The sequence below is a fragment of the Oryctolagus cuniculus genome, chromosome 7 (assembly GCF_964237555.1).
Source record: "Oryctolagus cuniculus chromosome 7, mOryCun1.1, whole genome shotgun sequence".
NCBI lineage: Eukaryota > Metazoa > Chordata > Mammalia > Lagomorpha > Leporidae > Oryctolagus > Oryctolagus cuniculus.
Window position 1 is genome coordinate 44,241,228 of NC_091438.1, and position 27,443 is coordinate 44,268,670.

Below are 27,443 nucleotides of genomic sequence, written 5' to 3' on the forward strand. Positions count from 1 at the left end.
TTTTTTTTTTTTTTTAAAGACTTACTTATTTATTTGAAAGGCAGAGTTAGAGAGAGTGAGAGATCTTCAATCCACTAGCAAACTCCTCAGATGACCCCAACAGCCAGGGCTGGGCCAGGCTGTCAGGAGCCTGAAACTCCTTCTAGGTCTCTACACTTGGGCCAACTTCTGCTTTCCCAGGCACATTAGCAGGGAGCTGGATCAGAAGTGGAGCAGCCAGGACTCAAACTAGTGCCGTGCAGAATTCGGGAGCTGCAGGCAGCAGCTTTTATGCTACACCACAACGCTGGCCACAGGGTAGTTCACTCTGTTGACCCAAACAGGTTTGGGTTCTTTTAGTAAAGAAGGAGAAATTGAATATTGATTGGATAAGCCACCATTGCAATGAGAAGTATTAGAAACTGTAGGATTGGGCAGATATTTGGCCCAGCAGTTAGGATGCCAGTTGCAACACTTGCATGCCTTGTCAGAGTGCCTGCGCTCAACTTCTGGCTCCAGTTCGTGATTGCAGCTTCTTGCCAATAATGAACACTGGGAAGCTGCAGTGATGGCTTCCGTGGTTAGGTTCCTGCTGCCCACGTGCCCATGTGGGAGATGTTGACTGAGTTCTCAGCTCTTGGCCTTGGCCTGGCCCAGTCCCACCCATTGCAGGCATTGGGGAGTGAACCAGTGGATAGAAGTGCTTTCTTTCTCCTTTTCTGTCTCTCAAATAAATAAATCTTTTTTTTTTTTTTTTTTTTTTTTTTTTTTTTTTTTTTTTGCGGGGGAGAGGGGAGTGTAGGATTAAATGGGTATAGGACTATTTATCCCAATCTGTCATTCATAATGCTGTGTTGAACGCTTTTACAGAAAAATGTTCAACTGCTCACATCAGTTTCTTTGAACCTCTGATTATTGTGAATATATTTCTCCCCAGCCGACTGGAGCCCTTCATTTGTTTGAGTTTCTCAGCCCAGGGAAGAAATACAAATACTGGGAAGGAGGTTTTATTTTAATTGCTTTTCCCCCTCCTTTAAAATGTTGTCTTGCCAACTTACCGGTCTGAGTTTCTCATTTTATTCTTCTGCCAGTCGTCCCACCAGCTGACCGACTGCTACTGCGCTCTGTCTGAATCCTCCTGCATCTGTCCTGCATTACAGATGCCTGCTTTGTATGCCAGCTAGTTGAAAGACTCCACAGTTATTTCTGGTACTCTACTAACCTTCCCTTTTTCTCTTTCTCCTCCTCTTTCTCCTCTCCTTTTCTTGTTTTCCCTTCTCTCCGTCGCTGCTGCAGAGCGTCTCTACAGCCAACTTGAGCGAAACCGCCTGCTTTCTAATGAGCTGAAGCTAACGCTGCATGATCTCTGTGACTGACGGGCTGGGCTCCCTGATGCCCATTAAACCGAGCTTACTGCTCACACCACTGACCTGGACCCCAGCCAAAGCTGATTGTCTTTCTTAAACTTCTTATAATTTGGCCCAAGCAATTGCTTTTTAAGTGGGGCAGTTAGAATGTTGTTGATTTCCTCACAGCACTGTGAAGCTGGAATAGTTAATGCTGTATTTCAATCCTTTTACAAGAGGTGATGGGTGACAGAGGGAGGGGCCGAAAGATTGCAGTGAAAAATCTTGGGAGAATTTTGTTTTCCACCCTTAATTGCTGCTCTTGCACTTGTGACTGTAGGATGTGTTCCCTTGCATGGCTGTTTTCTAACAATAAAAGGACTGACTTGGCAAGATATTGTAGCTGCTTCATCTGCAGGCCCAGGGATGGGCCTTTTTGACTGGGTGGAAAAAAGGGAAGGGAAAGAGGGTGTGGGCTGTGAATAGGGGTTTGTGTTGCTGTCGCCTTCTCTGAGTGTCTTCCCCTCACCTCCCTGGCGCACTCAGAGAGCTCTGCTCGCTAGGCAGGCGAGATGCTCTGTGGTGGTCAGCTGCTGGATTTCCTTCCACCTGACGTCTTCCCCTTTGACTTCTTTTCCTGGTTTTACGTTTAGTTGCAACTAACTGTCACAGGCTAGTTCTGGACAATAGCTTTGCAAAAATCTCGGGAATTTGCTTACAAGAATATGTTTGGGTAATATTTCTTGCCTTTGTTTTCTTTAAAAATTCTATGACTTCGCTATGAGGACTGTTGCTTTACCCCTCCTGTTCTTTTACTTCCTCTCTCCTTTTTGGAGAGACAGTGTAGAATCTGAGGACCTTCCTGTACCCCTTCTCAAGTTTAATTATGTAGTTTATACTGATAGAAATGGCCATCCCTTGTTTGCAATGATTTATAAACTCCAGTGAGCCATTGCAAGTAAGCGCTGTCCTGTGGGCAAAGCCCTTAAGCATGGGCAACGATGTTATGAAGGCCTGCTTCTTCAGTGACTGAAAGCGGAAAGTGTGGTTGGGTGTGGGAGGGAGAGGAAATGGTTGACTGAGGTCCCTAGCTCCCTCCCCCAGGAAGTACAGCGACACTTGCAACTTTTAGTAGGCAAGCCAGAGGCCCTGCAAAACCCAGTGATGCGATAGCTCACTTCTGTGGCCAAGAAGGCAGCTGCTTTATTAACCTGCATCTTCCCTGAAACTGGAAAAAGTCTCAGAGTAGGCAGACCTTGAGATTTACCGTTTATAATTTCTCTCCTTTATCCCCATTAGATAAACTGAAATGCACCAAAGAGGAGCACCTCTGTACACAAAGGATGCTGGACCAGACTCTGCTTGACCTGAACGAGATGTAGAGCACCCCAGTCCCGCCCTGCCGCTGCTCCTCCCTCTGACCCCGACTCCACCTGAGGCCAGCCTGCCCGGAGCTGACCTCTAAACTGAGGGCTGATCTTTTAACTGGAAGGCTGCTTTCTCCTTTTGCCACCCACCTCCTCTGTCCTTAGACCCCGCCCCCGTGTCCTTTCACCAAACTGTCTCTGCCTCTTCCCAGAGATTCCAGTGGGACCAGAGGCTGAGCACTTTTGGGAACAACATTTAAGGGAATGTGAGCACAATGCAAAGTGTCTTTCAAAGCATGTTGTGATGTACACATTTTGTAATTACCTTTTTTGTTGTTGTAGTGACCATTTTGTAAAACATTCCAAGTAATTCCACACTCGGAAGGAGCAATCTAATACTTTTCTTACTTTTTGAAGGTAACTTTTCAGCTTAATGCATAGTGCCCTGTCCGCAGAGCAAGGAAAGAGGTGTTGGGCCTGCCTTACTGGGCGCCAGACAGAGCCCAGGAAAGACTCCTCTGTGGGGAACCTCACTGCTCTGTACAAAGCATCAGCCAAACCAGAAAGGTGATTCTGGGAGGAGTTGGCCAAAAACAAAAACCCCTCGCGCTGTTCAGGTTTACAGCTTTAAGGTATCTTTGGACACTGTTTTTGTTTTGTTTTGTTTTGTTTTGTTTTCATTCATCAGAAGTGACCAAATTAAAATGGTAAGACCTCTGAGACCAATTTTTTGCCCCACCTCTGCCCCTTCCCAACAGCTTGCAGAATGGATCATGTGCCTCTTAGGTTGAGGTGATCACTTCACTGCTTTTCCTGCCTCCTTGAGAGAAAGAAAATTATGTTTTTGCCACTGATTTAGCCATATAAAACTCATCTCACCACCCTTTGCTGGGTCTGAAGCTGCTGTTTCTAAAAGTGCCATCTCATTGTGCTTTGTATCAGTCAGTGCTGGAGAAATCTTGAATAGCTTCTGTACAAAACTTTTAAAATTTTATATTATTTTGAGACTTTGCTTCTCTGGCCTTGGGGACCCTGGCCAGCCCTTCTGGCTGTGAGAGCATTCCACAGTCTGGGCTGGCAGTGTGCTAGTCTTTCCAAGTTCCTTCCCCCACCCTGTCCCCACTTTTGGTGAGGTTTCTGTGAGGTCTGTTAGGTGTACATCCTGCAGCTTATTGGCTTAAAATGTACTCTCCTTTGGTGTGGTCTCTTTGGGGCCTGTTGGGAGAAAGAAAAACCAATAGTGTAACTGTTTTGATACTGATTATTGACAATAAGTGTCTTTTTGAAATAAAGAACCAGTCCCTCCAACTCTCGGACCTACTTGACTTTTATTTTTTAAACCAAATGTGGTTTCTCCACAGAAGCTGTGAGGCTTGAGTTAAAAATCAGATCTTTGTGGTGGCAGCAACAGGGTTTAATGTAGCACATGCTTTGGAAGCCGACCAAAACTAGGCCCAAACTCCACTCTGAAATTCCTTATTACATGTCTCAATAGAAATAGTTTTGTTTTAGACGGCGCCGCGGCTCACTAGGCTAATCCTCTGCCTAGTGGCGCCGGCACACCGGGTTCTAGTCCCGGTTGGGGCGCCGGATTCTGTCCCGTTGCCCCTCTTCCAGGCCAGCTCTCTGCTGTGGCCAGGGAGTGCAGTGGAGGATGGCCCAAGTGCTTGGGCCCTGCACCCCATGGGAGACCAGGAAAAGCACCTGGCTCCTGGCTCCTGCCATCGGATCAGCGCGGTGCGCCGGCCGCGGTGGCCATTGGAGGGTGAACCAACGGCAAAGGAAGACCTTTCTCTCTGTCTCTCTCTCTCTCACTATCCACTCTGCCTGTCAAAAAAAAAAAAAGAAAAAAAAGAAAGTTTTGTTTTGTCATCTGTAAAATGGAGATAATATTTTATCAGAGTAGATGTGAAGATTTGAAATATTTATGGAGCAGCCTTTTATAGGTTAGGTTAATTTAACACTAGCATCTTCAGGCTGAACTGTGTTTTCTTGTACAACCATTATTATAATGGTTATTATAAACCATGGCTTTATTATGCTCCTTAAACCACTTAATATATATTGATCACAGTACTATAAATGGTTTTAATAGACTATCTTTTAGTTAATACTCTATTGTATATTTGGAAAAAAAAAGTTAATTTAACAAGAAGTGCTTAGCGAAGGCTGCATGCGGGGATGGCTTTCAAAGCTCAGTGCCTGGCATTTCCTGCACTCTGGTCTAAAGGCCGGACATGAATCCGACTTCCTAGTAAAATTACATGGCTCCCTTGACAAAGTCCAACTGTTTATACTACAGACTGGAAATTTTTCCATTTATAGGCCCAGACCAATGCTGACTGGAAATTATTGCATCATTTATTGCAATAAAATTTTTATTTTGGTTTAGAAGCTTTACACAGTAGACAACAGAAGGAGAAATTAAATTGGTTGGTTTTTGAAGACTTTTTCTACTTGTTTGTTACTATTAAAAAAAGATCTGCCCTCCAATATTTGACAAAATAGTCCCGATGTGGCCCGTGCAGAGTTTCGAAACATTTCCTTGCTGAAAAGAGTTCCTAAAAAAACTCCCACAATTCCGAGCCAGACCGGAGGTGGGGGGGGGCGCCTCTGCTGACGTCATGCCTGTGGATTGGCTGGTGTTGGTGCTGAGGGCGGGGCTGTAGTTGAGCCGGAACCTGAACCCCGCAGTCGCCATGGCTGGTTCTGGGTGGGCTCGAAGCCTAAGGCCCTTTTTCCCGTGGCCTCTACACAGCCTCCTGTTGCCGCTTTTGGTTTTGCTTGGAACTCTGGCCAACAAACTTAACGTGCCTCAGGTGTTGCTACCCTTTGGCCGGGAGCCAGGGCGGGTGCCCTTCCTGCTGGAGGCGCAGCGTGGCTGCTACACTTGGTGAGGGGTAGGAGGTGTCAAGCGTATGCGCCCCAGTACCAGCCAGTAAGAACAGGAGGGATTACCTCTGTTAAGACCGCACTGGTGTGCTGCGTGATGGCGGCATGGAGGGGACTACGCCGCAGGGAGGAGGCCGTGGTGTCTGGGGTGGCGCAGCCCATATTCTTTGTATGGTGCCTGTGGTAGGCATGGGGGGATATCAGGTTAGGAGGCTCTGGCTGTGAGGCCGCCCTTTTCACTGTGTGTGTTGGGAGGGGTGGTCACTGGACAGCTACCAGGACACACGTATTGATGGCTCCTCCATATGAGGGATTTTAGGAGCGTGAAATAGCTAGAGTGATAGGGAGTTCCCAAGATCTGAGGAAAGTTCTTGAGGGGCGGAAAAGATGGGATGTGAGTGTCGCTCCCCGTCTTCGTGGAGGAACGACACAGGACCCTGCGCTGTTCTTTCGTCTGCTCGGCCCTCCCCGGGTTTGCTGCTGGTTCTTCCCGGGTTGGCTGCCGTCCCTTCCACCTCCGTGGAAGGCCGGTTCCCCCTGCCACTTTCCCCACTTCCGCGGGGGAGCGGCACACCGCCGGCCGGCTCTCTCGGGGGCTGCACAGGTGTTCCTTCAGCTAGATGTTCCCCATAGATGTTCCTGGTGCATGCCGTCTCTCTCCTCCTTTATAGTCCTCCTCCGCCAATCCTAACTCAGGTGCCCACACGCCGAGTACGCTGCTCTCCTCCAATCAGGAGCAGGATCAGCTCCTGGAGGTCATCACTCAAGTTGGCAAGAGGCAGCTGCGTAGAAGCTGTTTTCTCCTCTCCCAGCGCCATATTGTGGGAGAGCAGATGCATAGAATAAGTCTTAATTCCAGTAACTCAGTCCAGTCCGGGTTGCTCCCCACATGTGAGGTTCTCAATGTGAGGAGATTCTAAAAGAACTAATTTTGGGTACTTAACTAAGCACTGCGTTAATGAACTCACTCACTTTTTACAGCCTTATGAAGTAAGTACTCCTATTTTACCAGGAAACAGACCCAGAGACCGTGAAGTGGAAACTTTTTGAAATATCAGGGTTAATCGAGGGTGGAGAAGAGATCTCTATCTGTAGTATACAAGTTGCTTCTCCTACATGCCCCCTCTCCCCATAAGGGTAACCATCTGAAGTGGTAAGACCCAGGGGGACTCAGCTCTGGAATAATGGCTTCCAGACTGAAGGTGCAAAGACATGGTGTTCTGGGGTGAGAGGACCCGATGGTAGGTTGTATGGTTACCTAAAAACGGGAGGGAATCTAACCCAAGTGAGCTCCAAGATGGCAGGGCGTTCATTCTAAACAGTAAATTATCGTTTACCATCCCTTAAGAGAAGTAGTGAGGTTCAGAGTGAGAAGTTCACCTCCAATTTTATGAGGACATATTAGGAAGTTGGGCTTGTAAAATGACCCAGTGTGAGGTATTTCCTGAGTGGATGGCACAAGGGCTCTTTCTAGTATCAAAGCTGTTCCTTCCAACCTCTGGAAATACTTTTTTTTTTTTTAAGTTGCACTCACACCTCGATAATTGAGGTGATTTTCCCTTTTTTGATAGCAGCAGTTCAGTTTCTAGGATTAGAAGAAATTCATTTCTCAGAGTATAAGAAAGTCCCATCTCATTGGAAATACAACATCCTATTTTTATACCATGAGAAGAGTGTAACAGTATCATTTTAAATATTGAGGGTCAATATAACACTTCTGGAGTTTTGCACACAAGAGATCATTGGGTAAAGGTTCTGATCAGTTTCTCCTACTTTAATTCTTGTGTCCCTAAGCAATGCTCCTACTTTAAAGATTGTCATTAGTAATATGTAACTGGAATATAAGGATTTGCTCCACCCAAAGTTAACTTTTTAACCCACGTATTTCAAACTCGTAAGCATTTTGTTCTGGCAGGCATTCCACCCATCATGATGCAGTTACTGTTGAGCCTTTATATGAAAATGGCACCTTGTGTTCTCAAAGAGCTGTACTCATTGCTGAATCTACCCAACCGATACGCCTCAGCAGTATTATTCTTGCTCGAGAAATAGGTATGTTGAGAGCAAAGACTAGGTAACACTCCATCTGGTAGAATAATATCATGTATAGATGGTTAATACAATAGTGTTGGCTTTAACTGATGAGGTTAGAAAAAGGATTTCTGCTATATAAACCCTAATTATGGCATCCATCTGACTGTTTTTCTTTTTGGTATATTCAGCATCTGTCAGAGTACCTGATACCATGGAGACTGATTGAAACAATAAAGAATCATTCATCTGGAATTAATTTAGGTGTTAAAGGTTGAATTGGTCTGGAGTAAGCAATTAAAAAAAAAAAGGCTGCATAAGACTATGAGTAGAGCGTCTCAATGCGGGTTTGAACACGAATCACCAGCATTGCCTGCATCCCCTGGTTTCTTATTAGAAATGTCAATTCCCAGTTTCCATCAGAATCCCTGGATGAGCCCCTAGGGGTGTCTATTTTAACAATCTCTCAAGATGATTTTTATACATACTTAAGTGTGAGAAGTACAATCATGTGTTTTAGTCTGGAGCAATTCAAGAATTGCTATTTAGGGCCGGCGTTGTGGCACAGCAGGTGAAGCTGCTGCCTGTAATGCTGACATCCTGCATGTGTGCCGTTTTGTGTCCCTGCTATTCCACTTCTCATCGACCGTGGCCTGGGAAAAGCCCTGGAAGAGGGCCAAAGTGCTTGGGCCCCTGCTACCCACTTGGGAGACCTGGATGAAGCTCCTGGTTCTGGCTTCGGCCTGGCTCAGCCCTGGCTATTAGAGGCCATCTGGGTAGTGGCCCAGCAGATAGATGGAAGATCTGTCTTTCCCTCTCTTGAATTCTGGCTTTCAAAACTAAATAAATCTTTCAAAAGTTGCTATTTGTATCCCAGTCAGAGAAGGATTCTTTGTATCCCTGTGTTTTTGGTACATCATTGCCATTCTAATAGACCGGAAATATCTGTATGGATTTTAATTATTTAATGAGTGATTTAACTATAATGTAATTACTCAGAAATTTAGAATGTTTGGTATACTATATTTCATATAATTTAGGATGCCATCTATTATGAAGTATACATTTTATTTTAAGTAGTTAAGAAGGAAAAAGATTGCCAATTAAACTATACTTAAAATTTTTTTTCTCATTTATTTGAAAGGTACAGAGAGAGACTGACAGAGACAAAGAAGGCAGTGTCTTGCATCTTCTGGTTCACTCCCCAAATGCCTGCAATAGGGAGGGATGGGCAGCCAGAGCTGGGATCCAGGAACTCAATCTAGTTCTCCTGTGTAGGTGGCAGAGACCCACCTGCTTGAGCTGTGTCACCTGTTGCTTCCCAGGGTGTGCACTAACAAGAAGCTGGAATCTGGAACAGAGCCTGGGTGCATCCCAAGCAGTGGCTTGGAAGCTGCACCATTCACCACTACTATGCTTTTATCCCACTTGCAATTTTTACTTTATACTTACAGAATGATTTCATTTAATTATATAATTTCTTTAATCTTGTATCACTCTGATGCCTAATGAAAAGGGATATATAGGGGGTAGACATTTGGCATAGTGGTTAAACTGCTGCCTAGGATGAAGGAGTTCTCTACTATTGTCCACCAGGTTTTCTTCCAAATGCTAATGCCTGTTTACAAATTTTGATGCTCGCCCTTTGAATGTTCTCCCACATATTGTCAGCAACAACAGTGTCATGACTGGCTTTTGACTGCAGTTAAATGTCATCAACTACATGATACGTCCCATGTTCAGAGATGTTAAAGTGTCATAAATGTCCAAGAACCAATGAAATATTAAGAAATTCTCGAAAATGAGATTGTTGGAGGACCATGTCATTCAAAGTAGCTACTAAAGATAGAAGAGGATACCATAGTCTTGAAAAGGAGCATTGATTTGGTTACATATGCTATTTTTTAAAGTAATTACTGTTTACTATGTGAGATTGTAATTTTTTTAAAGATTTATTTATTTGAAGGAGTTAGAGAGGTAGAGACAGAGAGGTCTTCCGTCTGATGGTTCACTACCCAATTGGCTGCAACGGCCGGAGCTGCGCCAATCTGAAACCAGGAGTCAGGAGCTTCTTCTGGGTCTCCCATGTGGGTGCAGGGGCCTAAGGGCTTGGGCCATCTTCTACTGCTTTCTCAAACCATAACAGCTGGATTGGAAGAGAAGCAACCAGGACTAGAACCAGCGCCCATATGGGCTGCCAGTGCTTCAGGCCAGGGCTTTAAACTGCTGCGCCACAGCGCCAGCCCCTGGTTTATTTTTTAAAGACTTATTTTTATCTGTTTGAAAGGCAGGGTAACAGAGATCTCCTATCCACTGGTTCATACTCTAAATTACCACACTGGCTGGGGCTAGGCCAAGCCAAAGCCAGAAGCCTGGAACTCCATCTTGGTCTCGTGTGGGTGGCAGGGGTTCAAGTATTTGGGCAATTTTCCAATGCTTTCCCATGCAGATTAGCATGGAGCTGGTTTGGAAGTGGAAAAACAAGGACTCAAACCTGTGCTGTGATAGGGGATTCTGGCATCAGGCAGCACCACTTTATCACATGCTGGCCCCCAAATAAGCATTTTGTGCACTGTGCTAAGCACATGGTAAGTGTTCAGAAAACAGGCACAGTAGGTAAGATGCTACTTGGCACTCCTGCATCCTGTATTGGAGTGCCCAGGTTTGAGTGGCAGTGCTTCCAATTCCAGCTTCCTGGTTATGCACACCCCAAGAGGAAGCAGGTGATGGCTCAAGTATTTGGATTCCTGCCACCCATGTGGGAGACCCAGATTAAGTTCTGGGCTCCTGGTTTTGGCTTGCCCAACCCTGGCTATTGTGGGCATTTGGGGGAGTGAACCAGAAGATGGAAGATCTCTCTTTCTCTCTTTGTCTCTTTGCCTTTCAAATAAAAATAAATATTTTAAAAATGTTCAGTGAATACTTATTGATTAATTGCAACAATTGAGTGTAATAAAGAGGAGCTGATTTGGAAACTAGTATAAATATGAAGGTCAGGAAAGGGAGGAAATCTTTGTCCTATCTGTTCCCTTTTTTTTTTTTTTTTGACAGGCAGAGTGGACAGTGAGAGAGAGAGAGACAGAGAGAAAGGTCTTCCTTTGCCGTTGGTTCACCCTCCAATGGCCGCCGCTGCAGCCGGCGCACCGCGCTGATCCGATGGCAGGAGCCAGGAGCCAGGTGCTTTTCCTGGTCTCCCATGGGGTGCAGGGCCCAAGCACCTGGGCCATCCTCCACTGCACTCCCTGGCCATAGCAGAGAGCTGGCCTGGAAGAGGGGCAACCGGGACAGAATCCGGCGCCCTGACCGGGACTAGAACCCGGTGTGCCGGCGCCACAAGGTGGAGGATTAGCCTATTGAGCCACGGCGCCGGCCGTATCTGTTCCCTTTTTAAAAAGAATATTTAGGGGCCGGCGCTGTAGCGTAGCAGGTAAAGCCACCGCCTGCAGTGCTGGCATCCTGTATGGGCACCAGTTCAAGTCCTGCTTGATCCACTTCCAATCCAGCCCTCTGCTATGGCCTGGGAGGGCAGTAGAAGATGGCCCAAGTCCTTGGGCCCCTGCACCCAAGTGGGAGACCTGGAAGAAGCTTCTGGCTCCTGGCTTCAGATCAGCGCAGCTCTGGCTGTTGTGGCCAATTGGGGAGTGAACCAGCAGACGGAAGACTTCTCTTTCTCTGCTTCTCCTTCTCTGTGTAACTCTGATTTTCAAATAAAAAATCTCTTTTAAAAAATCTTTTTTTAAAATAGTATTTATTTGAGGCCGGCGCCGTGGCTCAATAGGCTAATCCTCCACCTTGCGGCGCCGGCACACCGGGTTCTAGTCCCGGTTGGGGCGCCGGATTCTGTCCCGGTTGCCCCTCTTCCAGGCCAGCTCTCTGCTGTGGCCAGGGAGTGCAGTGGAGGATGGCCCAGGTGCTTGGGCCCTGAACCCCATGGGAGACCAGGAAAAGCACCTGGATCCTGGCTCCTGCCAACGGATCAGCGCGGTGCGCCGGCTGCAGCGGCGGCCATTGGAGGGTGAACCAATGGCAAAGGAAGACCTTTCTCTCTCTGTCTCTCTCACTGTCCACTCTGCCTGTCAAAAAAAAAAAAAATAGTATTTATTTGAAAGAAATTTTGCATCTGGGGCCATCGCCGCAGCTCACTTGGTTAATCCTCCCCCTGCAGCACCGGTTCTAGTCCCGGTTGCTCCTCTTCCAGTCCAGCTCTCTGCTGTGGCCTGGGAAGGCAGTGGAGGATGGCCCAAGTGCTGGGCCCCTGCACCCGCATGGGAGACCAGGAGGAAGCACCTGGCTCCTGGCTTCGGATCGGCGCAGCGCCAGTCGTGGCGGTCATTTGGGGGGTGAACCAACGGAAGGAAGACCTTTCTCTCTGTCTTTCTCTCACTGTCTAACTCAAAAAAAAAAAAAAAAAAAAAAAAAGGATGCTTCGTAAATCATAAAAAAAGCATTTAAAAAAAAAAAAAGAAAGAAATTTTGCATCTGCTGGTTCCTCCGAAAATGTCTGCAACCATGGGGAAACCAGATTAGGTTTGCCTGACCTGGAAGGCTGGGTCGGAAGTGGAGGAGCCAGGACTCAGGCAGGCACTCTAATGTGGAATGCAGGCGTCACAACAGCATCCTGGTCACTGCACCAGACACCCATCTCTGCTCTCTCTTTTTGTCTCTGGCTTTGTGTCCTTTTGATTCTCTCAGTCCTACCTTCGTTTTTTCTCTCTCTCTCTTTTTTTTTTTTTTTTTTTTTGACAGGCAGAGTGGACAGTGAGAGAGAGAGAGAGAGAGAGAGAGAGAGAGAAAGGTCTTCCCTTGCCGTTGGTTCACCCTCCAATGGCCGCCACGGCCGGCACGCTGCGGCTGGCGCACTGCGCTGATCCGATGGCAGGAGCCAGGAGCCAGGTGCTTTTCCTGGTCTCCCATGGGGTGCAGGGCCCAAGCACCTGGGCCATCCTCCACTGCACTCCCTGGCCACAGCAGAGAGCTGGCCTGGAAGAGGGGCAACCAGGACAGAATCCGGCGCCCCGACCGGGACTAGAACCCGGTGTGCCGGCGCCGCTAGGCGGAGGATTAGCCTAGTGAGCCGCGGCGCCGGCCCTCTCTCTCTTTCTCTTATCTTTTTTCTTTTCTTTCTTTCTTTCCTGTTTTTTTTTTTAAGAATTTAACTTTTGGGGCCGGTGTTTTGGCACAGTAAGCTAAGCCTCTGTCTGTGGCGCCGGCATCTCATATGGGCACTGATTTGTGTCCCAGCTGCTCCTCTTCTGATCAAACTCTCTGCTTTTGGCCTGGGAAAGCAGAGGAAGATGGCCCAAGTGCTTAGACTCCTGAGCCCACGTGGGGACCTAGAGGAAGCTCCTGGCTCCTCGGGTTGGCCCAGCTCCAGCCATTGTGACCACTAAGAGTGAACCAGTGGATGGAGGACCTTTCTCTCTGTCTCTCCCTCTCTGTCTTTGTAACTCTGCCTCTGAAATAAACAAATAAAATCTTTGTTCTAAAAAAAAATTTAACTTTTTTTTTTGGGGGGGTGGGCAAGGGGACACTTGGGCCCTCTTCCACTGCTTTCCCAGGGCATTAGCAGGGAGCTGGATTGGAAGTGGAGCAGAGACTCCAACTGGCACCCACTTGGGATGCTGGCATTTCAGGCAGAGGCTTAACCTACTATACCACAGTGCCAGCCCCAATATTTCTTCATCTTGATAGATCATCTCTCTTATTTTTCTTTCTTTATTATCTGACACCAGTAGGAATCTGAGGTATACCTAAATAAGTAGGTAAGAATATTTGTTTTATTGTTAAAAATTTATTTGTTTGAAAGGCAGAGTTACAGGGTGGCAAGGCCCAAGCACTCGACTGTCTTCTGCTGCTTTCCCAAGCAAATTAGCAGGGAGCTAGATTGGAAGTGGAGTAGCCAGGACTTGAACCGGTGCTCACTCATATGGAAGGCCGGCATTGCAGGTGATGGCTTCACATGCTGCAGCACAATGCCGGCCCCTGTTGCATTACTTAATACAGTTATTTGTTTAGTTTCCACTTTAAAATCAGGTAAAGTAAATGTTTGGTGTTTTTCCTAATCTAAGTCTGCTTTTAAGACATTCAACATTCAAGGTAATTTTTTTTTTGTCATGGTCAGTGCGTTGCATTGAAAAACTTCCTGCTGTTGAAGTAGTCAGATGAGTAAGCATTGTGTACACAAGGCTTTTCATATTTGTTAATGTAGGGTCATGGCTGCTTCTGGTCCATCATTGCCCTGCACATTTCTCCACTGAAGAAAGGGGTTTAGTTTCCCATTTAGCTAGTGCAAGGTTATCTGGTGTATCATATTATCAGCTCACCCTTCCTCCCTCCTCCCATTCCTTCCGTCTTTCCTTCCTGCCTTCCTTTGGCATCCCTTGAACACTTCCTTAATGATAATTCTACCAGCAGATTCTGGGAGACTTCGATTTCTATTGGTTCTTTTCATGGACCCCATGTCTTAGTCTTTAATTTTCTTCATTTTGTGTTCTGCTTTTCAGTTAAATATATTTTTTTGATAGGCAGAGTTAGTGAGAGAAAGAGAGAGAGAGAGAGAGAAAGAGAAAGGTCTTCCACTGGTTCACCCCCCAAATGGCTGCGCTGATCCAAAGCCAGGAGCCAGGTGCTTCCTCCTGGTCTCCCATGCAGGTGCAGGGCCCAAGCACTTGGGCCCATCCTCCACTGCCTTCCCAGGCCACAGCAGAGAGCTGGACTGGAAGAGGAGCAACTGGGACAGAATCTGGCGCCCCAACCAGGACTAGAACCTGGGGTGCCAGTGCCGCAGGTGGAGGATTAGCCAAGTGAGCCGCGGCGCCCGCCTCAGTTAAATATTAATTGAATAGAATATTAACTTTTTTTAAGATTTATTTATTTATTTGAAAGAATTATACACAGAGAGGAGAGGCAGAGAAAGAGAGAAGTCTTCCATCCGATGGTTCACTCCCCAGTTGGCTGCAACAGCCGGAGCTGCGCCAATCTGAAGCCAGGAGCCAGGAGCTTCTTCCCGGTCACCCATGTGGGTGCAGGGGCCCAAGGACCAGGGCCATCCTCTACTGCTATCCCAGGCCACAGTAGAGAGCTGGATCAGAAGAGGAGCAGCTGGGACTAGAACCGGCGCCCATATGCGATGCCGGCGCATCAGGCCAGGATGTTAACCTGCTGCACCACAGCACCGGTCTCTAGAATATTAACTTTTAAAAGTTTTAAATTTTGGAGTTGGCATTATGGCATAGCAGGTAAAGCTATCTCCTGTGGTGCCAGTATCCCATACGGGCACTGGTTCAAGTCCCAGTTGCTCTACTTCTGATCCAGCCCCCTGATAATGGCCTGGGAAAGCAGTAGAAGATGGCCCAAGTGCTTGGGGCTCTGCACCCACATGGAAGACCCCAGATGCAGCTCCTGGCTCCTGGTTTTGGATTGGCCCAGCTTCGGCTGTTGCAGCCATTTGGGGAGTGGGCCAACGGATGGAAGGTCTCTCTTTTCCTCTCTGTAACTCTGCCTTTCAAATAAATAAATGTTTAAAAGTGTTTTTTTTTTTTAATTAATTTATTTATTTGAAAGGCAGAGTTACACAGAGAGAGGAGAGGCAGAGAGAGAGAGAGAGAGTCTTCCGTCTGATGGTTCACTCCCCAATTGGCCGCAATGGCTGGAACTGTGCCAATCTGAAGCCAGGAGCCAGGAGCTTCTTCTGGGTCTCCCATGCAAATGCAGGGGCCCAAGGACTTGGGCCATCTTCTGCTGCTTTCCCAGGCCATAGCAGAGAGCTGGATTGGAAGTGGAGCAGCCAGGTCTGGAACCAGCACCCATATGGGATGCCAGCACTTCAGGCCAGGGCGTTAACCCACTGTACCACAGCGCTGGCCCCAAAGTTTTTTATTTTAAAATAATTTCAGATTTACAAAAGAGATGCAGAGATAGTGCAGTGGTAAAGTGCCCACTGCAGACGGCAGCTTTACCTGCTACACCACAGTGACAGCCCCTCCTTAGTCAATTCTGATCTGTGATATTTTCTCAGTCATATTTGACACTTTACTGTTGGCTAGAGGTTTTATACTCTTTCTCAAACCTTGAATTTGTCTGATGTTTCTCATGATTAGCCTGGAGTTGTCTATTTTGGGTGGGGGAACAGAAGCGAAGAGCCCTTCTCATTGCTTTATATGGAATACATTATGCCAGCATGGTTTATCTGATGTTAATCTTGATCACTTGGTTAAGGTGGTGTTTGTCATGTTTTTCTACTATGAAATTTCCATTTTCCTTCCTTTCCATAAGTTATTCATTAAAAGGAATCATGGGGTGGGCCTTCCTGATGCCAGCTCCCTAATAATGCATACTGGGGAGGCAGCTCCTGATGGTTCAGGTGGCTGAGTCCCTGCCATCCATATGGAGTTTTTGTTTCCTGACTTTGGCCTGGCCCAGTACTGGCCCTTGAGAGCATCTGGGGAGTAAACAGGCAGATGGGAGATTCTGTCTCTCTCTCTCTTTCTCTACTTTTCAGACAAATAAAATAAATAAATAATTTAAAAAATGGTATCTGGGAAGGGGCCAGCTTTATGGTATAGCAGGTTAAGCTTCTGCCTGCAACATCGGCATCCCATATTGTCATTTGTTCAAAACCCAGCTGCTCCACTTCCGATCCAGTTCTCTGCTAATGTGCCTGGGAAAGCATCAGAAGATGGCCCAAGGCTTTGGACCCCTGTATCCACGTGGGAAACCCAGAAGGTGTTCCATGCTCCTGACTTTGGCCTGGCCCAGCCCCATCTGTCGTGCCGATTTGGGGAGTGAACCAGTGGATGGAAAGTCTCTCTCTCTCCCTGTCTCTCTTCCTATCTGTAACTTTGCCTTTCAAACAAAACAAAACAAAACAAAACAAACAAACAAAAAACCAGGTATCTGGTGCCAGGATTGTGGAGCAGTAGTTAAGTCACCATGTGGGATGCTCACATCTCCTATCACAGTGCTGGGATTGAGTCCTGCCTCTGCTTCCTGTCCGGTTTCCTGCTAATGTGCACCCTAGGAGGCAGAAGGTAATGGTTCAAGAATCTGTGTCCCTGCTACCCATGTGGGAGACCTAGGTGGAGATCCAGCCTCCTGGCTTCAGTCTGTTGCCAGTGTTTAGAAAGTCAACCAGTGAGTAGATGGAAGATCACTCACTCTCTCTCTCTGTCATTCTGCCTTTCCAATAAATAAATAGTTTTTTTTTTTTTAAATCGCCCCCAAGATTTTTATGAAAACTACTATTCTTTTTTTTTTCTTTTTTTTCTTTCTTTCTTTTTTTTTTTTTTTTTGACAGGCAGAGTGGACAGTGAGATAGAGAGAAAGGTCTTCCTTTTCCGTTCCATTGATTCACCCCTCAATGGCCGCTGTGGCCGGCGCACCACACTGATCCAAAGCCAGGAGCCAGGTGCTTCTCCTGGTCTCCCATGCAGGTGCAGGGCCCAAGGATCTGGGCCATCCTCCACTGCACTCCCGGGCCACAGCAGAGAGCTGGACTGGAAGAGGAGCAACCTGGACAGAATCCAGCACCCCGACCGGGACTAGAACCTGAGGTGCCGGTGCCACAGGCGGAGAATTAGCCTAGTGAGCACCGGTGCCGGCCTATAAATAGTTTAAAAAATGGTAACAGGGCAGGCGCTCACTTGGCTAATCCTCCACCTGCGGCACCGGCATCCCATATGGGCTCCAGGTTCTAGTCCCAGCTGCTCCTCTTCCAGTCCAGCTCTCTGCTGTGGCCTGGGAAGGCAGTGGAGGATGGCCCAAGTGCTGGGGCCCTGCACCTGCATGGGAGACCAGGAGGAAGCACCTGGCTCCTGGCTTTGAAACGGCACAGCGCACCTGATGTAGCAGCCATTTGGGGGGTGAACCAACGGAAGGAAGACCTTTCTCTCTGTCTCTCTCTCTCACATCTAATTCTATCTGTCAAATAAATTAATTAAAAAAATGGTAACAGTACAAAGCTATCTTTATTTCAGCTTTATTTTCAATTAATGTTTCTGAATTTCACTATGGGTTTATTAACTAGAACTCTGGTTGTTCTGGAACCCTGGTTGTGTATAATACAGTGAGCCCAAGGGTTTTTAATCTCATAGTCCAAGGGGAAAATTATTGAAAAAAGAGTTTATTGATGGTAAGATATGGTTGCTACATTTACTTTACTAAATAAATACATTCAAACAAATTTTTTTTTTCATTTTATTTGAAAGTGGAGAGACAGAGATCTTCCATCTGCAGGTTCACTCCCCAGTTTCCTACAAAAGCCAAAGGACCGGACCAGACTGAAGCTAGGAGCTCAGAATTCCATGAGGTCTCCCACGTGGGTGACAGGGCCATCATCTGCTGCTTCCCAGGCTTCTCATTAGCGGAGCTGGGACTCTGATATGGAAGGGGACATCCCATGTGGCAACTTAACTGCTACACCGCTCACTAAATAAATACATTTCAAAAATCTGCTAATGCCGTCATTTTGTGAAAGAAAAAATACTTTGCCACTCAAAAAAATAAAGTATGACAAAATGCATTTCTTTAAAGTGATTAGTATAATTAATTAATAAATGGAATGATTAAACACAATTTAATTTTATTCACTTCTGAAATACTTATTTTCTCCTTTTCCATGAGTGAGTAAAAACATCATGGACGGTGTTTGAGAAGCGCTGGTCCAGTGCGTCTTCTTACAAACACAGAGCTGCGGCTGTCTTTGTGGCACAGCAGGTTAAGCCAGTGCTTGTGATGCCAGCGTCCTATATTGGAGCACCAGTTCCAGGCCCAAAGCTCAGCTTTTGATCCAGCTCTCTGCTAATGTACCTGGGAAGGCAGCAGAAGATGGTTCAAGTGCTTGGGTTCCTGCCACACACAAGGGAGACCAGAATGGAGACCCCGGCTCCTGCCTCAGACTTGTAGTGGCCTTTTAGGGAATGAACCAGCAGATGGAAGATCTCTGTCTCTCCCTTTGTCCGTCCGCCTTTCAAATATACACAAATGACTAACTCTTAAAAAAGAAACACACACACACACAAAAACCCACGAATTGATGTCTTCTTATTATGCTGTTTTCTTCCACAGGTAAAAGCAGTTGTCATGGTCTTTCTTTTTCATAAATATACAATAAGCTTTTAGTATGAGATTGAATAGAGTCATAATGAATTAAATCAAGTGCTCAGTGTTGGGTTCCTTGTAGTGACTGACCATGAGCTGCGCTGTGATGTCAAGGTCGATGTGATAGACAGCATTGAAATCGTATCTCGGACCCGAGAACTCTGTGTAGACGATTCACCACTGGAGTTGAGGGTGAGAGCCTTGGATGCTGCAGGTGAGAGCTTCAGAGGACTCACGACAGCCACCCAAAGCAAAGCAATGCGCACTCGGGAACAAGGACTCGAGTGATAAAAGTGAACTGGAAACAGTGCTGATTTTCTCATTTGGAATTCATGTAGATGAGGAATTAATAATTCTGAGTATAATTCAATATATTAGCTATGTTATTTCATAATTTTTCCTTGCTATTATTGATATCTCTGAACTTTACTTAAATATCCAAATTCTGTCACTGAGCTTCTGCTGATTGCCCTTAGATCAACAATTAGGAACATGTCTTGGCAATTATTGCTAACTCTGTTTAAAACAATTAGTTGACTTTCTATAGGTCAGGAGGATTTAACGTAAACCTGTGAAAAGTTTCCTGGTTTTAAGTTAGTCTTTCTTGAGGATAATTTTATATTGCTTTTAATATATTATATAATGCTATAATAAGGCATTAAAGCACTTAAATTTATTTCCACTTTCTTTGTAAACTAGTAAAATGTAATTTTAAAATCTGAAGAATGACCTAGTTTTTATACAAATTTGAAGGAACCAAGTTTAAGGATGTTTATCAAACATCAGGTGGACATAAATACCCCTTTGTGTAGAAAGGAACAAAGAATGTGGCACAATTTTTGTGAACCAGAAGTTAATCAACTTGAGTCTTTCTTACTTTCAAAAAGTTTATGCAGCAGCATTTGTTTTGTTTGTGTAGGAGTCTTCCTCATGTCTGTGTTTTAATTCATTAATGAAAATACTTCAATTTGCTACTGAAAGCACCTAAAAATAATTTTCTAGTTAGGTTTCCCTTTCTTGCTGAAGAGACCTGTTTTGAGTGTTTGATTCCGTCTTCTCTACTTTTGGCTTGCTCTGCAGGAAATACTTTCAGTAGCTTGGCAGGGATGACGTTTGAGTGGAGCATTGCCCAGGATAACGAGTCAGCAAGAGAAGAACTGTCTAGCAAAATTAGGTAAACTTGAAACCAAACAAATTATCTGGCTTTGAGGGAGACACCTGCCATTGAGTGGTGCACAGAGCAGCAACCCTTTGTGTGGACTTTAATAGGCCTGCTGTCTGGACTTTTTTTTGACACAGATAATTCTCCAGGGGAAATGTCTGTGTTAGAATGACGTATGGTGTGGGTGTGGACCCCTTATGATAGCTTATTTTGGGCCACTGTAAAGGAGTCCATGAACTCAGGAAGATACAGTTTGAGCCAGGTGCATCTTCTGGCTGTTTTGTTACCCGTGCTGAAATAGAGTGAGTAAGATGTTAGTGTGAAGTTTTGTCTTTAGTGCCAAGATAGAACTCAAACAATTCAAAGTTTAGTTGCACAACAGTTTTAACCATTACGTATTTTTCTTACAGTCTTTGTGGAAAACAAAATTAAAAAAAGACTTTTTACATTTTTTAGACATTGAAAAAACCATTTTAAAATTTTCTTAGGAACTTTCTTTTCTTTCTTTTTTTTAATTTAATTTATTTATTTTATTTTATTTTATTTTATTTTTGACAGGCAGAGTGGACAGTGAGAGAGAAAGGTCTTCCTTTGCCATTGGTTCACCATCCAATGGCCGCCCCGGCCGGCGCACCACGCCGATCCGATGACAGGAGTCAGGTGCTTCTTCTGGTCTCCCATGGGGTGCAGGGCCCAACCACTTGGACCATCCTCCACTGCACTCCCTGGCCACAGCAGAGAGCTGGCCTGGAAGAGGGGCAACTGGGACAGAATCTGGCACCCCGACCGGGACTAGAACCCGGTGTGCCGGCGCTGCAAGGCAGAGGATTAGCCTAGTGAGCCACGGCGCCGGCCCCTCTTTTCTTTTTCTTTTTTTTTTTTTTTCTTTTTTTTTTGACAGGCAGAGTTAGACAGTGAGAGAGAGACAGAGAGAAAGGTCTTCCTTCCGTTGGTTCACCCCCCAAATGGCCACTACAGCCGACACTGCACTGATCTGAAGCTAGGAGCCAGGTGCTTCCTCCTCCTGGTCTCCCATGGGGTGCAGGGCCCAAGCACTTGGGCCCATCCTCCACTGCCCTCCCAGGCCACAGCAGAGAGCTGGACTGGAAGAGGAGTAACCGGGACAGAATCCAGCACCCCAACCGGGACTAGAACCCAGTGTGCCAGCGCTGCAGGCCGAGGATTAGCCTAGTGAGCTACGGGTGCCGGCTCTTAGGAGCTTTCAAAGACATTGTTTGAAATGTTGCTAGAAACAAATCTTATTTTATATCTTTAGGATTCTGAAATACTCTGAAGCAGAATATTCTCCCCCAGCCTATATAGTTGAAATGGAAAAAGAAGAGAAACAAGGAGATGTGATTTTGGTGTCTGGCATCAGAACTGGAGCTGCTGTTGTAAAAGTTCGAATTTTTGAACCATTCTATAAGGTGAAAAGTTTGTACAATAAACTTGCATTTAATAGTCTTGACTATAGAAAATATAGCTCCTTATATTTATCTATAGAAGTTCCCTTGCTTGATATGATTTTGGCCAATAGTGGGTCATTTCATTGAAAAGGTCATCTGCAGTGGATTAGCATAAAAATGCTTATCTTTGTTAAACATTTTATTACCTAATTAGAACTGCAAATATGATTGGCAGGTTTTTTTAAACCATATAGCTGGATTTTATTCACCAGTTCTTTATTGTAGGCCCAAGGCCTTGCTTTGACCGTGAATTCACTGATTAGAAATGTACACAATATTTGTTGCATAAGCTATGTTTTCTTTGATAGTTAAGTGAAAATTTAGAATGTGTGAAGCAGATTGAGTACAGATTTTGTATTTTTCAAGGGTTTTTATGCAATCTTTTATATTTTTACATGTACCTAATTTGATAGCACAAGATAACTTCAAAAAGTTAGTGGAAAATAGAATTAAAATTAAGCTTACCAGGGCAGCTGTTTGGTCAACAGTGAAGACAATGACCCACATACCACACTGGAGTACCTGGGTTTGATTCCCAGACTGCAGCTCTGCCTCCTGCTTTCTGCTAATGCAGGCCCTGGGAGGCAGCAGTAATAGTTCACGTAATTGGGTTCCTGCCACCCACAAGGGAGACTTGAATTGCATTCCTGGCCATTTGCAGGCATTTGAAGAGTGAACTAGCAGATAGGAGTTCTGCCTGTCACTTTGTCTCTGCCTCTCAAATAAATACATAAAATGAATTTTATAAAAAGTTTACTTAGGTACATTTTTGAAATCATTCACAGTTTTTCACAATAGCATTTTCCATGAACTTTTTGAAACCCATCATGTGCATGAATTTCAAAAATATTTTCCACCAAAGTAAATTTATCTCTTCATTCCATTTTTCCATGAACTTTTTGAAGTACTCTCATATTTGAAGCTCACCTTTAATCTCTTTTTAAAACATTTAACATTTTTGTAGGAGTAACAGCTCTTTTCACATCCATAATTTTTGTTTTAATGTGATTGTAATTACAAGTCCAACTGGCATAAAAAAGTTTGGAAAAAAAAACAAGTAAGTGTCTTTTGGTAAGCATTTACTTGAAGAGGCAGGGATACAAATGTATATGCATGCTACAGAGCATCCTACCAACTTTGTGTTGGGTAAGTCTTCACTAGAATCGATATATTCAACAGGGAGTGAAAAGTAACAATCTGGCAAGTCTGTTAACTGAAGGTTTGTTGAAAAGAATTTTTGTAACATACAGCCATGTCTTCCCCTTTCTCATTTCATCTTACTTGCCTTTTTATTTACCTACTTCTCTTTAAGATTTTTCATTTTCTATTCTTAATCTGAGTGAGTTAGAAAGTTAATAAATGACTTAAAAAGTTTATATGGTATTGATTCATGATCACGTTTTCAGGCTAGCTGAAGTTATGACTTACTTAGGAAGCATTTTATTTATCTTAAAAATGTTTTAATTTATTTTGTGAAAAAAGGTAAATGTTTAGCAAGGAAGGTGGCCTTGAGGATTTTGCCTATTAGAAACTTTGGTTTTTCTCCTTTCTCTTTTAGAAAGTAGCAGCAGCATTGATACGTCTGCTTGTTTTGGAGAATATATTTCTTATACCATCTCATGATATTTATCTCTTAGTAGGAGCTTTTATTAAATACCAGGTTGCAAAAATGGTTCAGGGAAGAATGACAGGTAAGATGATATCTTTTCCTCTGACTCACATTTCCCAAGTCCTTTCTGCTGACAAATGACTCCAAATTACATAAGAAAAAAATACTATTTGTGTTTTCAGATTTTGTGAGAAAGCATTTCTTTCTTTCTTCCTTTCTTTTTTAAAAATTTATTTGAAAGGCAGAGTTAAGAGGGATAGAAAGAAAGATCTTCCATCCATTGGTTCACTCCCTAAATGGCCACAAAGCCCAGGGCTGGGTAAGGCAGAAGCCAGGAGCCAGGAGCTTCTTCAGGTCTCCCGAATGGTTGCAGTGCCCCATGTACTTGGGGTATCTTCTGCTACTTTCCCAAGTGCACTAGCAGGGAACTGGATTGGAAGCAGAGCAGCCGGGACTTGAACTAGCACCCATATGAGATGCTGGCATTGCAGTCGGCAGCTTGATCTGTTATACCACAACGCTGGCCCTGAGAAAGTATTTCTTAATTGCTGTGCTTCGACTAATACTGGACAAAGATAGTTCCCATATCTTGGAACAGGTTAATGGCCTGGTTAGATATTTAGCTTCAGTGCTGACAGGCATCTGGATTTTCTATTAATAAACAACTAAAAATTTACTAGCATTTATGGGACAAATGCAGATGGTTTACCAGAAAAAGTTGGAACATTATAATGATCTTTGCAAAAGTTATTTCCTTTTTCAAAGATTTTTAAAAATTTATTTGTTTTTTGTTTATTCAAAAGGCAGAGTGACACGTACACACACAGAATGAAAGAGAGAGAGAGAGAGAGAGAGAGAGAGAAATCTTCCATCCACTGGTTCACTCCCCAAATGGCCACAACAGCCAAGGCTGGTCCAGTTTGAAGCCAGGAGCCTAGAACTCCATCTAGGGATCCCATGTAGGTAGAAGGGGCCCAACTACTTGAGCCATCTTCTGCTACTTTCCCAGCCACGTTAGCAGGGGGGCTAGATTGGAATCCCAACAATTGGGACTCTGCTATGGGAGAGGGTATTGCAAGCAGTGGTTTAACCTGCTGTGCCACAATGCCAGCCTCACACACATCACTAGTTTTTAAGAACACAAGCATTACCAACAATAAGCTCACATAATATTCCATTGCCCCAAATGGCTACATATAGAAGTTCATCATTATAGGAAAGAAATTAGAAGCAGATTGTTAGGAAAAGAGGTGCAGAATAGCCAGAGTGAATTTATTCAGAGAAAATAAATTCATAAAGGTGGGTGACCAACTGCCAGCGGGCACATTGATGGAACATGTGGCAGAAGGCTCTGACCACAGAGGCCGGGCCTTTTTATATTTTAGGTGGGCTAGGGGTGGAGGTAGCAGACAGAGGTGAATTCCTGGAACTGGTCTTTCAGGTGGCCATGTGGGGCCTTGGGAACCTGGGAAAGAATGCTGGGGTATAAAGGCAATAGGATGTGAGACCCAATTGAGACCCACAGGCAAGGAATAAATTCCAATGTTCATCTCTCTTTTGGGCAATGAGCAAGAATGGCTAAGTCTTATGTCCTTGTTCCATCACAGATTTTAGGCCTGCTTCCCAATCTTCCTCTTATAATCAAACAATACACCATTATCTGCTGGATGGCTGCTGTCATTTTATCTATGTATTTTTCATATCTTAATAGAAGTGAAATTTCCCCTGGAACATTATACACTGGAATTGCAAGACCATAGAGTTGCACAAAACGGGTCTGTTTCTGAGAAAGTGGCTTTACTGGATGAGAAAACAGCCACTGTGACTGCCTTCCAACTGGGCCAAACTAATCTTGTCTTCGTCCATAAAAGTATCCTTTTGTTCAAGTTTTAGCTGCCAATCTACTCTTTTTGAGCATTCTAGTCATATTCTTTGGTAAAATAATTTATTAAGAGTGATTCTAATACTACTACACTGTTTTTCTATGGGTTTTATTTTTAATAAAGAACTATCAATTATCTTTGTCATAATTTCTAACAAGGGATAAGGGATAGGTAGTGAAATGGAGAATAGTTGGAGCTTAGGGTCTTTTAATTTCTTTTTTTTTTTTTTCAGATTTATTTATTTATTTGAAAGGCAGAGTTACCCAGAGAGAGAAGGAGAGGCCGAAAGAGAGAGAGAGAGAGAGAGAGAGAGAGAGAGAGAGAGAGAAAGGTGTCTTCCATCCGCTAGTTCACTCCCCAATTGGCCGCAACGGCTGGAGCTGAGCCAATCCAACGCCAGGAGCCAGGAGCTTCTTCCAGTTCTTCCACGCAAGTGCAGAGCCCAAGGACTTGGGCCATCTTCCACTCCTTTCCCAGGCCATGGCAGAGAGCTGGATCAGAAGTGGAGCAGTTGGAACTTGAATTAGCGCCCATATGGGATGCCAGCACTGCAAGCAGTGGCTTTACTGGCTAGGCCACAGCACTGGCCCCTGCGATCTTTTAATTTCAATGCTAATTTGTAAGCTCCATCTATTATAATTTGTAGACTGAGGGAAATGAAATTTGAAGAAACATATGTGATTTTTATTTAACTTGTTCTTTCCCATTTTCACATGGTAATTGAGAAAATGTAGTGTTGTCTGCTGTGGATGTTTAATGTTTTTTAAATTGAGTTGACAGTAATTTTAAAAAACTAACTAAACCTGTTCATTAGTGAGCAAAGAGCAGTACACAGTATTCTATTATAGTCAGTGAAAATTTAAATTCTCAGAACATTAAAAAATGATTTGGACTTCATTTCTCAGTGTTTAGTTTGTAAATATTTCCTGGTTTTGAATATTTGAATTAATTAATTCAGCAAATAGCTATTATACTACTACCACTTTGTTCTGGTTTCTGTGGATACAGACAGCTGTTTTAGCCAGGATAGTTAGGGAAGTCTTCTCTGACAAGGTGACATTGAGGCAATGAGCCATGCATATATCTGGATGAAAGAGCTCCGGGAAGAGGAGTCAGCAACTGCAGAGTTTCTGAAGCAGGAACGTGTTTGGCATGTTTAAAGAAGGACAAGGAAGACAGCAAGTCTGAGGTGCAGTGAATCGGGAAAGTAATGGAAGAGATAGTAGAGTAGGGGAGGGCTAGATTATGTAGGGCCTAATAGGATTACTCTCAGTAAAAATCCATCAGACTTGAAAGAAGATACTACTCCTTGTACAATAGTGTTAGCTGTTTGTGTTATTTGTCTAACACATAATAAGGAGTTGTTTGTTCTTTAGTCATTTTAAAGTGTCTAGGACTTCTGTCAGCAGATACACTAGTACCTATTAAAAAACTAAGTTGTTCAATATTTTTTCCCAAAGAGACCTTTTACTTAATTAATGCAAATTTCATAAGTACAACTTTAGGAATATAGTTATTCTTCCCACCATACGCACTCTCCCACCCACACTCCCACCCTTCCTCCTCCTCCCTCTCCCATTCTTGGTCCCATTCTCCATTAGGATTCATTTTCAGTTAACTTTATACACAGAAGACTAACTCTATACTAAGTTAAGATTTCAACAGTTTGCACACACACACACTGTCACACACACACACACAGCCTGTTTGAGAACAAGTTCACGGTTTTGAGCCCCAGTTCTGTGTCAGGCACTGCCTTGAATTCCCCAGCCAGACTTACAATGAGCCTTTTGTCCTTCATATTCTCAGTTCACATTGTAATTTATTTCACAGTAGCAAATGCTAAAGTACATTCGATTTGCCTAATTTTTTAAAAAAGATTTATTTATTTATTTGAAAGTCAGAGTTACACAGAGAGAGAAGGAGAGGCAGAGAGAGAGAGAGGTCCTCCAACTGCTAGTTCATTCCTCAATTGGCCGCAACGGCTGGAGCTGCACGAATCCAAAACCAGGAGCCAGGAGCTTCTTCTGGGTCTCCCACGTGGATGCAGGGGCCCGAGGACTTAGGCCATCTTCTACTGCTTTCCCAGGCCATTGCAGAGAGCAGTTTTGGAAGTGGAGCAGCCAGGACTCGAACCAGTGCCCATATGGGATGCTGGCACTGCACATGGCAGCTTTACCTGCTGTGCCACAGAGCTGGCCCTAGATTTGCCTAATTTTTTATTTATTTACTTGAAAGACTTATTTATTTACTTGAAAGGCAGAGTTAGAGAGGAGAGACAAAGAAGGATCTTCCATCCACTGGTTCATTCCCCAATTAACCGCAATTGCCGGGGCTGGGTTAGGCCAAAGCCATGAGCCAGGAGCTTCATCTGGATCTCCCATGTGGATGGCAAGGGCCCAAGGACTTGGGCCATCTTCTTCTGCTTTCTCAGGCACATTAGCAGGGAGCTGGATTGGAAGTGGAGCAGCCAGGACTTGAAGTGGCACCCGTATAGAATGTTGGCACTGCAGACAGTGGCTTAGCTGACTGTGCCACAGTGCCAGCCCCAAGATTCGCCTATTTTGTGTCTTTCTTGAGGACATGGATGATGACTATTTATCATTACCCA

The 27,443-nt window shown here is 44.6% G+C and overlaps 2 protein-coding genes across 22 annotated transcripts in view; both read left to right on the forward strand.

Annotated features, from left to right (window-relative positions):
• TPM3 (tropomyosin 3) overlaps window positions 1–4,000 on the forward strand; it is a 28,774-nt gene extending 24,774 nt beyond the window's left edge. For 11 of the 19 annotated variants that reach the window (XM_070077666.1, XM_070077665.1, XM_051857258.2 and 8 more), the window contains one exon: window positions 2,625–4,000. In XM_070077666.1, coding sequence (XP_069933767.1) covers window positions 2,625–2,628 — 4 coding nt within the window. In that variant the 3' untranslated portion in view covers window positions 2,629–4,000. Of the gene's footprint in view, window positions 1–1,275 lie in introns of all 19 variants that reach the window. The other 8 variants (XM_070077668.1, XM_070077667.1, XM_070077678.1 and 5 more) reach the window with 3 other exon arrangements.
• Window positions 4,001–5,317: 1,317 nt separating this feature from the next.
• Window positions 5,318–27,443, forward strand: part of NUP210L (nucleoporin 210 like) — a 125,805-nt gene continuing 103,679 nt past the window's right edge. The window contains exons 1-7 of one of the 3 annotated variants that reach the window (XM_070077684.1): window positions 5,319–5,585; window positions 7,500–7,636; window positions 18,795–18,926; window positions 19,793–19,886; window positions 21,151–21,301; window positions 22,899–23,031; window positions 24,661–24,819. In XM_070077684.1, the coding sequence (XP_069933785.1) occupies window positions 5,392–5,585; window positions 7,500–7,636; window positions 18,795–18,926; window positions 19,793–19,886; window positions 21,151–21,301; window positions 22,899–23,031; window positions 24,661–24,819 (1,000 nt within the window). In that variant the 5' untranslated portion in view covers window positions 5,319–5,391. Of the gene's footprint in view, window positions 5,586–7,499; window positions 7,637–18,794; window positions 18,927–19,792; window positions 19,887–21,150; window positions 21,302–22,898; window positions 23,032–24,660; window positions 24,820–27,443 lie in introns of all 3 variants that reach the window. The other 2 variants (XM_002715340.5, XM_070077685.1) reach the window with 2 other exon arrangements.